General features: G+C 43.5%; 2 protein-coding genes across 2 annotated transcripts in view; both read right to left on the bottom strand.

The window, feature by feature from the left end:
* The window catches only part of sec61a1a (SEC61 translocon subunit alpha 1a), a 238,890-nt gene that overhangs the window by 21,657 nt on the left and 200,328 nt on the right, over window positions 1–16,905 (bottom strand). The gene's annotated exons all lie outside the window — the stretch shown is intronic.
* ip6k2b (inositol hexakisphosphate kinase 2b) lies at window positions 7,863–16,694 on the bottom strand. Its single transcript, XM_083971846.1, has 5 exons — window positions 16,347–16,694; window positions 12,678–12,897; window positions 11,733–11,908; window positions 10,662–10,837; window positions 7,863–9,916 (listed from the first exon to the last, which is right to left on the bottom strand). Exons 1-5 carry the CDS (start codon window positions 16,561–16,563, stop codon window positions 9,272–9,274), a joined length of 1,434 nt encoding a protein of 477 aa, XP_083827972.1. The 5' UTR covers window positions 16,564–16,694; the 3' UTR covers window positions 7,863–9,271.

The following is a 16,905-nucleotide window of genomic DNA, read 5'->3' on the forward strand; positions in this document are numbered from 1 at the left end:
TTCTAGTCAAAACTAATCTCTTTCCACTTACATATTGACTAATCACCTAAAAATTAACTTGTTTTTAGATCATTTTCACTTGTTTCAAACAAATTTTCACTTGAAATAAGTAGAAAAATCTGTCAGTGAAAGCAAGTTTTTGTGCTTGTAATAAGAAAGAAAAATTTGCTCCACTATCAGATTATTATATAAGTGAAAATATGCTTGAAAGATGTAAAAAGTGTCTCAAAACAAGCTACTTTTTATGTGATGAGTCTTATTTTAAGTATAATGAGATTTGTTTTTGACTACAAATAAGATTTTGAGTTTTTGCAGTGCAGAATCACATACTGGTATTCTATTTTATGTTTTTATTGTCGTATTGACCAGAGGCCTCCTCCCCTCCTAGGTTTTCTGCTTTTGATCTGAGCTGCACAGTTTGTTCCATTACAACACTGATAGGGAAGGTTTTTACTCTGAAGCCAGAGAGACGACCTCATCCGACCCTGAGGTAGACAAACAAAAACAGTAAATATCTGAGCGCCATATATTAGTCAGAATTTTCTCTGTCCAGTGTTTGAACTCTGTCTTAAAACCTTTGTTCCTCACAGAATAAATTCATACCAATACCATCCTCCGGGTTTGTTCCTCTTGTCTGAGCTATTTTAAGATCACACACGCACACACACACTTCTCTGTTATTGCTGCAGGGACAGTGAGAGTTCATGTGCTCAGCTGCAGATTCAAATATCTTATTTTTTCACATCCTGTTTCACTGGTTTGTTCCTCCGAGAAGTGACGTTTCCTTTTCTGTTTTTGCAGGAACCGAACAGAAAAAGCTCTACTAAGGCCCACAGGCTTTTTGATCGGCCCGTCAAATATTGGTGCAAAATTGTCCAAATTACAGCAAAAAACCCCACAAACTTTTATGCACTGGCTAAAAAGAGACACTGCTCACACTGAGACTGAATGTAATGTGAGTTAATTGGCTTGTTTTGTTTTGTTTAATACTTTTTATTTAGTAGTATTTTCAGTTTAAGGAAAAAATAAGCTGACAACAAACTGTCAAGGAAGATAAAAAAAAAAAATGGTAACCCTTTAATTTACAGGCTGTTAATCACAAGAAATAACAGTCAATTTCACAGCAATGTCCTGTTTTTCATAAAGGTAAAATATGCTTTGAACATTTTGGGAAAGGCCAGAATTTGCCTCCACCAAGTACTTGCAGCTGACCGATATTTCTCGCAATTGCAATCAATCATTATTTCTTGGCTATATCTTGACATTATCACGTAATTAACGGCCTGTAAATCAAAGGGTTATCAAAAAACCTTCTAAAAACAAGGTGGCTCCTCTGTTGATAATAGTATGATATATTTTTATGTCCAGTGTCTTTAATTGTTCTGTTTAATATGTAGCATCCTCTATTGTTTTGATAAAGGCAGTTTAGGTAATTAGCTTTAGCATGTTATTTATATTACAAACACTCTCCATGTATCTGATAGCTACTGGCCCGGCCATCAAATCTTAAAACTCATTGTCGCCTCTGAGCCACAAAGTTGGCCCACCTCTGGTCTAAAGTCCGTCGAGAAGCTGGAAGGACGACCAAGAAAAAGAAATTAGACCCATGACCTTTGACCATTTTCCCACATGCATGCTGCTGATACACCATAATGTGTAGTACTACAGTGTGTAGTACAGCAGACACATACATACACAAACACCTGCCGCGTGTTTGCGGCCACGTAGGTTAGGTATGCTGCTGCAAGACCTGTGCATTCATGCGTTATCATCAGACCGGGGTTAATCAGAGCAGCTCTTACATCACAACTCACACTTTGCTGCTGGTTATTGGGGTCAATCAGGATTTATTAGACCTCTCAGGACATCGATTGCAAAACCAGCACTTTGATTCCAGCAGCATTAACTCTGATCACACCTGGCTGCGAGTCTGCGATTTCTGTGAAATGAAACAAATCTCATTTACACTGTAACTCACATATTGTTGTTGTGTCATTTACGAGAATATTTGAGCAATAAGACAAAACTCACACTGGATTTTGTGGTGGTTTCATAAGTGTGAAAAATACTGATGCTGTTACCATAGTTATGAATCAGTGCTACTGTAAGAAAAGAAGAAAAAAAAAGAAATCCAGTCGCCAAGGCAACAGTCTGTGTCCCCCAACAGCTCACCCATATAAATACATCTGAGACAAAAATATCTCACATTACAAAACTCAGATTATTCACCACTGATCCAGTTCAAATCTTCATCATTTAAATCACACGAAGGAGAAAAACGTGATGATTGGAGTGTGAGGAGGAGGGAATAATAATATTAATCTCTGTCGTGTTGTGCTTCATGTTATCATCTCATCAAACCCATAACTGGATTAAATGTTGCTTCATCCATTCAAACCCCCCAAAAAACAGATTAGATCCACCCGTAGACACGTATTTTAAAGGGATAGTTCACCCAAAATTCAAATTTCAGGGCTGGGAGAAGTTTCAGAGTCCTCCGTGGCTTCTCTGAGTTACAGCGGGGCTCCATGCAGCACTGCATGTCCATATGACGGTTGCGAACGGGGCTCACTTTTCTTCGTAACAAAAAGACACACTAAAAAAACATCCAAATACCTCGATGCTGCTCGTCTGTAATGTCCCTCTTGTATTGAAGCTCCAACATGAGAAATTGTTCCGAAAAAAATTAAATAAGTCTATATTTGAAGCTTGTTTGTAGCGGAAGCTCCCAGTGTTGCTCTGCCGGAATCTCGCGCGATTTGCAGAGCCATGAACTGGGTGTCAATGCAAATCACGAGAGATTTGCACAGACACAGGCAAAGCAGTGAACTGAGACACTGGGAGCTTCCGCTACAAACAAGCTTGAAATATAGACTTATTTAATTTTTTTTCGGAACAATTTCTCATGTCGGGGCTTCAATACAAGAGGGACATTACAGACGAGCACTATGGAGGTATTTGGATGTTTTTTTGGTGTGTCTTTTTGGACGAAGAAAAGTGAGGCCCATTCGCAACCGTCATATGGACATGCAGTGCTGAACGGACCCCCCCCCCGTAACTCAGAGAAGCCACGGAGGACTCTGAAACTTCTCACAACTCTTAGTCGACATGAGGATGAGTAGATAATGAGTGCAATTTGAATTTTGGGTGAACTATTCCTTTAATCTCTGTCATGTTGTGTTATCATCTCATCAAACCCATAACTGGTTTAAATGTTGCTTCATCCATTCAAATCCAAAAACCAGATTAGATCCACTCGTGGACACGTGTTTCTTATTTCTGACTCTCTATGCATGAATGATCCTGTAGCTGAATGATGCAAATGAATGTGGGTCATCTGCTGTGAGTCAGTGAACAGTAACACAGGCCGTTATGAAACTCAGTTACGTTCAATAATAATGTGGGGTTGTCAGACAGACCTGTGTGAACTGTATGTTGTAAAAAAATAAGTTTATATCACATACACAAGCATAGAAAATGTATGCTCAAGATGAAGATACATGGCTGTGTTATGAAAGAATGACAGAATATAAAATATATAAGAACGACACTGTGGTTGATTCATTGTGTAGCACATTCATTTTCATAGTTTTCAGCCCTGAGCTGTCTTCGTTAGCATGTCGTTAGCATTCCTTTTCCACCCACACATAAAAAACCTTAAAAACCCGGTTCATGTTATACACGAGCACGGGTTACCTCTGAATTAACGTAACTGTTTATGTTTTATTCACAGTTGCACATTTCTCACTTTGGGAGACAGTTTTGTTTCGTAGCTCAATTTCACAATCATTAGCATCGGCCATCTTGGATTAGCCTATACCGAACGTTACTAACGTTTTGGTTATTTCACTCGAATCCACTCAAAGTCGCGATCAAACTCATCACATTGTCACAGTCTACAGCTTTTACACATGTTATATCACTTTAATATTTAAGTCTGAGCATGTGAAATGTGAATGAAAATGTTACCGCTTTTTTCCAGAAACTTCTCTAGCCTATAATCTTTCCAAAACATCACGCCTAATTTGAACGTACTGTGGTGGCAAAAAATTGTTCTCTTATTTGTTCAATGAAGAATTAAAAAGAAAAGTTTCACACATCGGCTGTCTTTCTTGAGGTTTAATAAACATTCATGAATGGAGTCACACACGTTGTACTGAACAGCACACGGTCAGTGGGTGAGTGAACTGAAGATGTTCTCAGGCTCACTATCTTTATAGATCCCAAACACATAACAATAGACAAAATATGGCAACTCCCGTGGTTCTGCCTAGTCTCACCACCAGGACACAACAATCCTTATACATAATATGGGTTAACATCAACATCAAAATGTACCATCACAGTACATTGACTAAGTAAAGATTTGTGTGGGCTATTTCTGGTGTTTGCTTCAAAATGTTGTCCAATGGGGGTCCATGGTATAATTGTGTCAATTCAGGGGTCCACTGTGCTAGACAACGAAATAAATCTAACTGAAAATATCAATATGGTAATTTTAACATGCTTTTTTTATGACGAGGCTTCATTTATAAACATAACTTTAGCCTACTGTTCGTCTACACAACGTACAGCCATAACACACATAACCTAGACATAACATGTATGATAAGATAGAGAGTAATATTCCAAAACATGCTTCTTGTTACTTCCGTTTCATGTCACTCACACCTCTAAGGCTCACGAGTCTATTAAAACAGGGGTTCTCAACTAGTCTCACTCTGGGACCCACATTTTCCCATGGTCATTAAGTCGCGACCCACTTTTATAGAATTCAAACCAAGAATTTTTTTTAAGCCTTTAAAAACTCATTTTGCTCTTTATTGAGCAAAGTGCATTTCAGGGCACATGAATGAAACTAAGGAGGACCATGACAACTGCATGTACGGAAGTGAATAAAAAAAATGGAGACCAACAAAACGACTTCTAATGCATCTCTGCATTCAGAGCATATTCACAAAAGTGAATAAATATCAAATTGCACAAAATAAAGACCCACAAAACAAAACCAGATTCACTGCATTCAGGCCACATTAATAATAAACTGATATCTTTGCATTCAGAGCAAATGGAGCAAATAATAAGAAACTGAGAACGACCATTACAACTGCATGTGTAAACGTGTCTCGTGTGCCTTTCAAAATAAGTTATTTTTCAAAATAAAAGACATGTCCAACATCAGATGTGCATTAAATATTATTTACTTTTTTGACCAGCTGTCCGCGACCCATCCAGAACGGGTCCGCGACCCACTTTTGGGTCCCGACCCACCAGTTGAGAACCACTGCATTAAAATACACTTTAAAGTCTTTAACTGTTTCAATGAGTTCACATTTTAAAATGTGGGGCAACATATTTGAATAAAGTCATGTTAATGTCTCTCTGAATGAAAGTGCCACACCTGCCTGACGTTGACAGCTATGATGCATGGAAAAAGTATTTCCAACATCTCATTGTCTTCAGAAAGCCGCTCTGCAGCCTCAGGTCATCTTTCATGCAGAGCAGGTGTGTCTAGTCTCCGCTGCCATGACTTTCCACGGACCTTCCCTCCTGAGCTGAGCCTCGAGTGTTTTCCAGTGGTGTTGAAAGCAGCTGATTAGGCTGCAGACTAGCTACTACTACAGTCTGTTCTGACAGGCCGCAATTAAGTTAACGGTGCATAAAACATGTTAAAGGAATACCGCCGGGGTCATATGAGGTCGTGTTGGGATCTGTAGGAGTTGGATTTACACCATGTAGCTAATGCTTCCTGCTTACAGCTTCAATGGACGACGTGTTTCATGTTTGAAGTGTATAATCTGAGCTGTGCCGGCCCAGTGCAGCTCAGTCACCAATGTCCCCACCGAACGGCTACTGGGCCAAAAACCTCCACTAAACTGCTTAATAATGCAATCTGTGACTGTGATGACGCAGGGGACCGAGGCCCGCCGCTAGCAATCTTATACGCTGTCTGAAGTAAAACCGTGGAAACAAAGAAAGGAACAATCCCAAAGCTCTGTTGCTGTGCTGCTCTGTTGGCATTAACATTTCCTCTGGATGTAAATCAGAGAAGTAAACGGCAGCAGGTGTCTTGGTTATTTCTCCTTGTGTGCAAACACTTTGTTTAACGCTGCCACAGTCAAACTAAAATCCAATTAATTCACCCACAGCTACGTGAAATATGAGTCCAGATCTCATCATCATTATCATCACATTCCGTCTGACTCATCGTTATAGTTTTACAGCTCGGTATCTGAATGACCGGCAATAAAACCTGAACCTTCAGCTCCGTCTCAGAGAAAAACATTCCTCCGCTCCGATCCGATCTGATCCGATCCGATGTGATCCGATCTGACCTTCACACATCAGAGCAGCTTCTCCGCAGCCTGATCAACGACACTGAATCTGAGTAGGATTCACAATAAAAGGCTCAATTTGTTCTTCTTCTTCATTTGGACAAATTCATTTTTTTGGTCTCTAAAAGCTTGAACCTTGGTCAGCTGTCGACCGGCCCAAACACCGACCTTCAGTCCAACTCCAACCTTATACACTAGAGCAGTGGTTCCCAACCTTTTCTGGCTCGTGACCCCATTTTGACATCACAAATTTCTGGCGACCCTGTCAATCAAGATGCACCAGCTCAGATATTTGCATTTTATTTGAACTCAATTTTAAGCTATAGTGCGTAACTGCGTTATTACAACGATACGGCCGGCACATCAACATGGCGTATGGCCCGGTGTAACTCGCCCCTCCCCTCCCCACCGCTACCGTTTGTCTCTTTCTTCGCCAACAGACCTTCTGCCGAACGGGAAGGCTTTTTCTTTTTAGTAGGATCCACTTCTGAACCTCTTGGTGGCTTCTTCGGGTTCTCCGCCGCCATGTTGCTTCTAGCAGCGCTCTCCTCCCCCCTCCCTTCTCGTTGTCAGGAAAAACCGATGCTGCGTTCCAGGCTGTTGAAACCGTAAGTTATTACTTCAAATCACGACAAGCGTGCAGGCAACCCGTAACTCGTGTTTTTCCGACCTGTTACCCGTGAAAGTGCACTATAACGGCCGTCAAACTCGTAACTTCCAACCCGTGAACTCGTACCAGATCAAACTGGTACGAGTTCACGGGTCGGAAAAACACGAGTTACGGGCTGCCCTGAACGCACCATTATTTCCTGTGAGCCAGCGCGGGAATGTCGCCCAAGACACCAAAGAACAAATACTGAAAAATACAGCGAAGTGTTAAGAGGAGCCAAATGGCTTAATCAGCGTTGTATCATTTCCTCTTGTAGTGGCTTGGGTGATACGGATATTTAGAAGTTAAGAAGTTACGCACTATAGCTTTAAATTCGAGAAAGTGAAAGTATAGAATACAGTTGTTTAGTATTGTGTGTGGTGTTTTTAATCATAATTTTAAAAAGGAAAAATAATTAGTTTAAAAATAATTAGTAGACATTTCATCCCAACCCCAAGGTTGAAAAACACTGCACTAGAGGTTTATTAATCCACTTTTTCAATGGTTTATAGTGTTTACACACCAACACACTCACTCTGTTTATCATTTACACTTCTAACTACTGGAGAATATTTTTCCACCAACACCTCACAAGAAGAGTCCATGTCTCTGATCAGTTTTACTTTCTGTTATGTGTGTGATAAAGGTTTTGAAGTGTGAAGGATAATGAGGTCAAGGTCAAATGTTTCCTGGAGTCGCTCTATTATTAAGACGATGAGTCATTTTCCCGTCAGTGTTTCGTCCTTTTGTTCAAAACTCAGAGCTGACATTTCAGTTTCACTACTTCCTGCTCAGTAAACACATCTCTCTTTCTCTCTCTCTCACACAGACACACACATAACACACTATAAATAAACACAAATAGACCTTGTTAGTTGTTTTTTTTACCACAAATGAATGCCTTTATTATCCAAGACACTGGTAACACACAGGAGTAACAAGAGACGTGTCGGCTCTTGAAATAACAAAATAAATCAAAGTCGTATCAGAACATTTATAGTGGTAATATGGAATGTACTTGTTTCCACTGTTTGTTTGTTTTTTTTTTCTTTCATTTTTAAACAATCCTTTCAAATAAATAGTCTCTATATAGTCTTTATAACTAGTGTTTAAATCAATATATTCTCTTTGTTTAGTCAAAGTTTCGGGAATGAAGAGGAGAAAAAAAATCAAGATGAAAACATAGACATCGACAGAACGAGGAAAACGTCCTCTTTACAATCCCCTTTTCAAAAAACGTCTTTAAGTTTATAGGCAAAAAGCACAGAGGAGAGGAACATCCCTTCTTCTACACCTAAGTTATCTTGTTCTTCCACCGAAAAAAAATGCATAAATCCAAGTGGACACCGACCGAGGAGGGTCCGAGGAGGAGACACCGACAGAAACACTAAACGTCCTTATCACAAGCTGAAGTCCGTTAGCTACAAGGAGCCGACCGGTCGACCGGGGTCAGCGTCGCCCCCCCGGGTCAGAACCAGCTGTGCTTTTTGCTTCAGTCCAAACTTCATCCAAGAAATAATAAAAATCGTAGGTCATAACCATAGACTGTAAAAAGAATGGACGTAGCACCCGTCACCCATTGGTTTGAGGGAGTCTGTTTTGTGCCGCTACTACGGGGGTTTGAACTGCGCCATGTTGGATTCTACTTGCCATATTTGGAGCGGTGGTACCAGGCTTTGATCATGTTTATTGAGGATGTAAAGTCTGTGATTTTAACATGGGGGTCTATGGAGAGTTGCTCCCTTCTGGTACCAGCCCCCAGAGGAAGCCGAGGGGATTGCAGTTTTTTGAACGCGGAAGTGAGCTTCACTTCTCAGACCGACAACTGCCCCCTTGGTGATAACGCGGCTAAAGCACCACACCAGGCTCCGCCCACTGACCTTCCGCCTCGCCCTCTCTTCTCTCTCAGAGAGAATTAAACAACAGAGGAACCGGTCCGAGTCCGGGAGGCGGCAGAGTCCTGGTGTTTGTGAGGACAGGAGGAGGAGACGTCCGTCCTCAAAGAAAAGGAGCAGAAGTCTCAGAAAGAGGAAAAGTGCACATGGAGGCCCAGTCGGCCTTCGTCCGTCCATCCGTCCGTCCATCTACGGCCGACAACGACCGCACGCTCTCCATCTCCTGAAGCCCTGAAGGAGTCTGAGGTTTCTGCTCAGACGTCCACGTGGGCGCGAAGAGGAGGACGCTGCACCGGGCGTCGATCGGCGTCGAGTCGTCGCCGTCGCCCAGGCCGGGGGAAAAAAGTAGCGAGCAGGTTTTTAGAGTCTGCGTCCGCGGCGTCGGTGGCGTTTCAGTCGGAGCTGTGGTCCTCCAGCTGAGAGATGATGGTGATCAGGTTCTGGAGGCCGAAGATGAAGCCGCTGTCCTGGCCCTCGTGCACCACGCTGTCCTCGCCGTAGTGCCGGCAGGTGGTGTGGGCGAAGTCGATCATGCGGACGTCGACCTCGGGGCTGCTCGCCTCGCCGCCGCCGCCGTGCGACGAGCGGCTGCTGCTGCTGCTGCTGTTGCCGCCGGCTGCAGCCAAACCGCCGCCGCCGCTGCTTCCTTTCCGAGGGAAACCAAACGCTCCTTCCTCCTCCTCGTCTTCCTCGTCCTCCTCCTCCTCCTCCTCCTCCTCCTCGTCTTCGTCCGACGGCTCGTCCTCGTCGCCCTCCTCCCCGCCGCGGTGTCGGGGCCTGGCGGGCGCGCGGCGGCGGGGCGGCTCGCCGTCGTAGATGATGAGCAGCGAGCTGGAGTAGAAGCGGTACGACTCGCAGGCCGCCAGCGCCGCCTGCATCTCCCTGAGGCGCCGCAGCACCGGGGACAGGAGCTCCCGCCGCAGCCGCCGCCCGTCGTGGAAGAACTGGTAGAGCGCCTCCTTGAAACCCGCCAGCGTCAGCTTACGGCCGTGGTATTTGTTCATGAACATCAGCTGACCAGAGTCTGACTGGTAAACCTGCAGGACAAACACAATTCAAATTGTTTTAAAAACGAGAATATTCATGACGTTCCGAATGATGTGTGCATTCCGCAACAACGCAAATGAACTTTGAGCATCGCGACGTTCAATTCAATTCAATAAAACTTAATTTGTCCCCATGCAGCAATTAAGTATTAAATGTAGTAAACATGTTGCTGTTGTGCGCGACGCAGAGCTGCAGCTTCACATTTATGAGCTTTATATTTAGGGCTGCAACTAACGATTATTTTCATTATCGATTAATCTGTTGATTATTTAAACGATTAATCTGTTGATTAGTTGTTTGGTCAATAAAGTGTTAAAAAAAAGGTTGAAAAACACCAATCAGTGTTTCCCAAACCACCAGATTTAGGTTTATTGTCATAAAGGGACAAAGAAACCAGAAATATTCACATTTAAGAAGAGAATTTGGACTTTTCTTCTTAATAAACTACTCAAACCGATTATTAGATTATCAAAATAGTTGATGATTTATTTAATAATCGATTATTGTTCAATTTATCGATTAACGGTTGCGGCTCTAGAGGTTTTTAAATTTAAATTAATGATCCGTTGCACCACTACTTGTAATATTTCGATTTCCCTTCTTGAAGTTTTATATTGATGTCACATAACAGATTTGGTGTGAATGTCCTTGAGTGGACGCAGGACGTAATACTAAGCTGCTATAGGTGGATAATTAACATAAGAAGCGTTGTGGTGAGCTGCCGGTCGGTCCTACCTGCATGCCGCACAGACGCACTCCGATGGAGGCCGACGTGCTCTGCTGACACTTGCGGATCTGATTGGCTTTCTTCTCCTCCGACGCGTCGTCTCCGTGTTGCCGAGTTCCCATCTTCAGGTCCAGGACGCAGGGGACGGTGTAGCGCCACGTCAGGTTCTCCAGCAGGATGAATTCTGAGGAGGTCATGGGTCAAGGATCTCAACAACAAAAGCTGCAACGTGTTTAACTCTTTGATCCCCTGGAAACATAATTTTAGTTCTATTCATACGATATCAGTTGATTCATACTCTAGATAACGTTGCAAACTAAGATTTATGGGATCAGCTACATTTATTTCATCATTGTCCGTATGTCGTCAGATTGTGGCCAGATATTCTAAACGGGCTAAGATCCATAAATATTCATTTTGAATTTACACCGCTAAATATTATGCTGGGGGCATTTGATGTACGGTAAATTGCCCACAGATGGTTAACACAATTATTCTTTTGGGGAAAATATTTATATTTAAGGCCTTAAGGAACTTGAATTTCTTTTGGAAAAAATAATCACAACAAATCAAGACAAGGAAAAAAAAAAAGGGAAAAATGTAAGTTTCATTAAATGTATTGAGTAGTAACTGTACATTTAATTTGCCTATGTTTACATCCTTTTGTCCTTTTGTTCTGTTTTTGTTCGTGTGTTTTTGTCAGTGGTGTAATTGCATGTTTCTAAATGTGTATGTAATTGCTTGTTTCCACTGAACGACTGAGAAAGATTTTTGTTCCTGCAGCTTTCAGGTATTTTAACAAACATCATTTGGGTCAGACTTTAGTCATATTTATTCAGTATTTATTTAGTATTTATTCAGTTTTTATTCAGTTTCTATCAGGCTTTTGTGGTTTTTCATCATGTCCTTCTCTTTTCTCTTTTTCAATTATGTCCTACTTTTAGATCATGTTTCATTCTTACTGTGTTTGTTGTGCATCTTGCAATATGGCTTCCCTAACCCTAATTCAACACAGTGTGTTCATGTCTTTCTGAATCTCTGAGCCTCTCTCTGCAGGTTCATCAGGTTAGAAAGGATACTGTATTGGTTGCGGTGCTTTGCGTTCTCCTTCATCCTCTGTAAGTGCTGCTGGTGACACTTCAGACTCCAGGGGTTGTGTTTGATCTGCGGCACCACGTTTCCCTTCTCCAGGCTGAAGTAGAGAACCTCGGCCTGCTGCTGCTGCTGCTGCTGCACCGACTCCTCTCGGTTGTAACTGCAGGAGAAAAACACAACGACAAAGGTCGACTTTAGTGTCACAGAACCGGACGATATGACACTGTGACGTGCAGGTGTTTAAAGGGATAGTTCAACATTTTGGCAAGTTGGCCCATTGCCATAATCCGTATAGTCTTAGCAGTAGGTTTGTTACCTTTAATTGTCGGTGCAAGCTGTTTTTAGAACGGCGGAGCAGAGCCGCGAGCTGCTCAGAGCTACGCTACGGAGGCTCATGGGATTTCTTGGTTTCCCTCATCAAACTCATCAAATACACAATCCAACAACTCCACAACGCTCTGGTGGACAAGTTGTGACCTGCACATTCACCACGCTATGAGATAATAACACAACGTTACCAGACAGAGTTGTTTTAGAGGGAAATTCAGAGACTGCTTGATGAAAAACTGCCCCCAATGGGAGTGCGCATCAGCAGTTTTGCATGAATTTCCCTCTAAAACAACTCTGTCTGGTAACGTTGTGTTATTATCTCATAGCGTGGTGAATGTGCAGGTCACAACTTGTCCACCAGAGCGTTTTGGAGTTGTTGGATTGTGTATTTGATGAGTTTGATGAAGGAAACCAAGAAATCCCATGAGCCTCCATAGCGTAGCTCTGAGCAGCTCGCGGCTCTGCTCCGCCGTTCTAAAAACAGTTTGCACCGACAATTAAAGATAATGAACCTACTGCTATGACTATAGGGATTATGGCAATGGGCCAACTTGCCAAAATGCCAAACTATCCCTTTTAAAATAACAACGTCCTCCTACCTCATGATCTTGTCTTCCTTCCGGCCGTGTCGCCCTCGCTCTTTGCTGTAGTTGTCGTTCTCCAGCAGCTTCTTGTTGCTCCACTTCAGCATCTTGGTCTTGGGCTCGCAGTCCGACGACGGGTCTTTGTTCTCCAGGTCTCCGGACTCGCTGTGGAGCGGGTAGGCGATGAGGCACAGGTTTCCCTCCTCATCCTCCTCGAAGCTGACCGACACCACACCTGAAGAAGAGACAGAGAGAGAGGAGGACACGGTTTTAGGATTTTTTTTTAAATATTTGGTAATAAGTTCCTCAATTAAACACCAGAGCAGGATTTCCCCTGAACGTCTTCATCTGCATATTAAATTACATTTCCTTGAAAATGCACACTCACACACACATTCACACAGTCAGAAAGTGGATGTGAAAGTCCGAGAGAGAAGAAAGAGGGAAGCAGGACAGAGAGTTTTACACCATCATCATCATCACCATCAGAAACATCGACGATATCCAGAAAACACGAGACACAAACGACGACAAGGCGAGAACAGAGTGAGAAGAACAAGTTTATTTATCATCTGCTCAACAACAACAACACAGTAACTCATCATACAGAGTTTCAGTGTCAGCAGCGACTTGAGGAAATGAAATACAGCACAGGACAGAAACTAAAAAACACGTCATTAAACATGTTCAGCTCTTTTTTTCTCGTCTCAGTCTCGACCTGAAAGCTGAAACTACTGGACCAAACAGATGTTTCCAGATTCCTCTCAGTGATTCAAGAAACACAGTGTCCCTCGATGCCAGTAGCTTATTTATGACATGATCCACAAAATGGCAACGACCCCCCCGCTGGGCCCCTTGTAAACGTCCATAGAAGGGCCTGTGTGTGTCTGTGTGTGCGTGTGGGAGTGGGGGAGGTGACGCACTGAGAATAAACACCACAGCTGCAGGAGCTGATAGAGATAAAACCTCAGACAGGAAGAAGAAGAAAAGATGTGGTCGTAGCAGCAGAGAGTCACAGAGACACAAACCGATCCATGGCGCAGTGCAACACAACAGCAACAACACAACAAAACCACAGAACACACGACACCTTCACAGTGAAACGACCTTTAAAACAGGAGGCGACATTTAAAGTCCCCCCTAAAGAGCCATTTTAAAATTTGTAAAAAATGCTCTGCTATGACTATTTTTTGATTAAAATAGCTTTCCCACAAAAGAGTTGTTTAAAAAAAAAGCTCCCAAATAGGCTAAAAACAGGTCTACTATTTCTCCCTCATTGAAAAATCCAGATGCTATGAATATTCATGAGTATGCAAATGCATAAATTGACATGTTAATAATTTCAAAAAGGGCATTTTTGGTTTAGGGGGTCACAGTATCAGCAGCAGCAGTTTTGACCTGAACCCGTCAGGCACCAGGACCCAGCAGCAGCAGCAGCAGCAGCGGCCGTGTCTCTTCCTCCTCTGCAGCCTCGGCCTCTCTGATGTCATGTGCACTGACATCATCGTCCTGACCGGGGGAAAGCTCCGCCCCCTTTTAAAGTCCAGAGTGCTGAGAGCTGCACCGTCATCAGGCAACGCCGCTGCTGCTGCTGCCACCACCGCCGCCACTGCTGATCTGAGTGTGGGAATTTATGAGTCACTGCCTCGATTCCACAGAACGGCTCATAAATCAAGTGATAAAGTGGGTTTTTACAGCCTGATGCTTTAAACTGAGGATAATTCACCTGCAGCACTTTGACACCGGAGCAGATCAACATCACATCACTATCAGTCACTGATGTTTGATTGATCGGGTTCTGAGGTTCGAGAGCTGCAACTATACCGATTATTTTCATCATCGATTAATCTGTTGATTATTTAAACGATTAATCGATTAGTTGTTGGGTCAATAAAACGTTAATATCAATCAGTGTTTCCCAAACCACAAGACGAGTCGACGTCCTCAAATGTCTTGTTTTGTCCACAAACCAAAGAGAGACTCAGTTTACTGTCATAAAGGAACAAAGAAACCAGAAATATTCACATTTAAGAAGCTGGAATCAGAGGATTTTGACCTTTTTTCTTAAAAAACTACTCAAACCGATTATTCGATTATCAAAACAGTTGACGATTAATTTACTAATCGATTATTGTTCGGTTAATCGATTAGTTGTTGCAGCTCCACCATCATCATCCACAGTGAGCACAGACACAGCTACACCGGCCTCACTCCGTGGTGCATTCACTGACCACCCTCCTCCCCGTGCAGCTGAACCATGCAGACCTCTCCTCTCCTCTGCAGCTCCTCCAGCTCTCTGCTCTTCTGCTCCAAATCCCACGGCTCATCCCGCAGCTTTTTATAGTCCCACGCTGCATAACTGAGGAGTCAGACGCCGCCATGTGTGAGTCCGTTCTCGGTCACTCGGGCCGCCTGCAGACGCCTGCAGACGGCCGAGCCGAGCAATGCTGGGTGTCATCGTCCCACCGAGGCCTCGTCCAAGGAATCTGATACTCCGATCAAAAGTGTGTGTGTGTATGTGAATGTGTGTGTGTGTAGATGAAAGTGTGTGTTTGTGTCCCATGTGGAGCAGCTGAAACCAGAGTCTTGGTCCCTGTTGATCTGTCCCAGTTATTTTAGATCCAGCTGAACCGAGTCTCGTCGTCTTGAAACCAAAGACGCTGTTCGGCTCTTTAAAAGAGACCTGGCTGCTGCTCATCTCATCTCATCCTGGCAGGAAGTCACCTGAACCCCCCCACACACCCACTCAACAACCTCCACCAGGGTCACATCCACAGACTTGGGGTCACATTAATATGAAAAACAGCAGCGGATCGTCTATAAATATCGACATACATTTTATTTCCTGTTGTTGTTGTGATGAACGAATGTTACATGATCAACAGCCAACCAGAGGCCACGGCGTTTAATCTAAGGAATCAACATCTTTTGCAATAGGAACTTGGACATTTTTAAATGTTTTATCGTAGTTTGAATCATGCAGATGATTTAGCTTATTGTCTTTTCTCTGACCATACAGAATAGTGTAACTACACTTTTCTCAAATGCATTGCACTTGAGTTGGAAACGGTGTATCTGTTTTGTCTCTGTGCCGTCTATTGTCTATTTGTGTCATTTTCTGTATCAGGTTTTCTTCTGTATTTTGTATTTCACATTGTGTTCTGTGTCTGTGTCTCTGTTGTGTTTTACATGTTGGGGCTGCAGATGGAAATCAGCAGCTATAGAGCTAAATCTGGTGCAAACATCTACCCATTCCCTGCAAATGATTAATGTCATTGCACAACTGCCCCTTAATAAACTAAATAAATAAATAAATAAAATAAAATAAAATCAGGCCTGATGATGGAGGCCTCTCCTCCTCCTCCTCCTCCACCATCATCATCATCAGCTCAGAGGAGATGAAGGAGGAGGATTCATCATCAATGCACCACAACAACAACAACACATCACATCCCATCACATCCAGACTAAAAGCAGAACATTTAGGGGCATACATCGACTTAAAGAAAAGCAAATATTCACATTTCCTTCTCATTAACGATCCTCACACACATCAGCCTGACACCTGTGATGACAGAATCTGCAGGTTCTCTGGTCGCACAAGCAGCAAGGAGAGGTAACATTTACATATTTAAGGGGCTAAATGCTTCTATAGGTCAGACTGGTGCATCATGCATCTCTTACCTTTGTACTGGGGGGTGAACTTCCTCATCTCCGGGGGGAGGCTCTTGTAGAACTGGTGCTCGCGGGGGATGAGCGGTTTGCAGATGGTCTGTTCCCCGAAGCGCAGCACGCAGGAGTGGCCCCCCACCTGGTGCACGAACGGCTCAAGCATCACCCCGCCTTTAACGGGATACGGAGTCCCGTCCGCCTGCATGAGCGCTTCCAGAGCGGGACTCATCCTCACTCCGCATCGGACTGCTGAGCTGGGGGGACCCACCGCGCGTGCACCGGAGCAATAGGAGGAAAGGATCGTGGGGGTGGGGGTGGTGGAGGGGGCTGCTCGGCCGGACGGGGGCGCTGTGGCCTCCGACTGGAAAACAAAAGGGCTGAGCTGAGCAGGAAGCACGGAGACGAGAACAGAGATCCGAGCCTTTTTATTCCCTTTAGAATAATGATCCTTGGTCCCGCGCGGAATAAAAACACGATGGATATGAACGATCCGTGCGCGTGGGTGTGTTTTTATGTGCGTGAAGAATAAGAAGAAGCTTCAGGGACAAGTAAACGCAGCTGTAGTCGTGTG

This window comes from Trachurus trachurus (genome assembly GCF_905171665.1).
Source record: "Trachurus trachurus genome assembly, chromosome: 5".
Lineage (NCBI taxonomy): Eukaryota > Metazoa > Chordata > Actinopteri > Carangiformes > Carangidae > Trachurus > Trachurus trachurus.

Bases quoted from the DNA above. Each gene is read 5' to 3' on its own strand.
- ip6k2b (XM_083971846.1), bottom strand. From the start codon at position 16,563: ATGAGTCCCGCTCTGGAAGCGCTCATGCAGGCGGACGGGACTCCGTAT. The intron at 12,898-16,346 runs GTAAGAGATGCA...TCTCTTCTTCAG, and splicing joins GTTCACCCCCCAGTACAAAG to GTGTGGTGTCGGTCAGCTTC. The intron at 9,917-10,661 runs GTAGGACCGACC...TTTGTCCTGCAG, and splicing joins TGCGTCTGTGCGGCATGCAG to GTTTACCAGTCAGACTCTGG.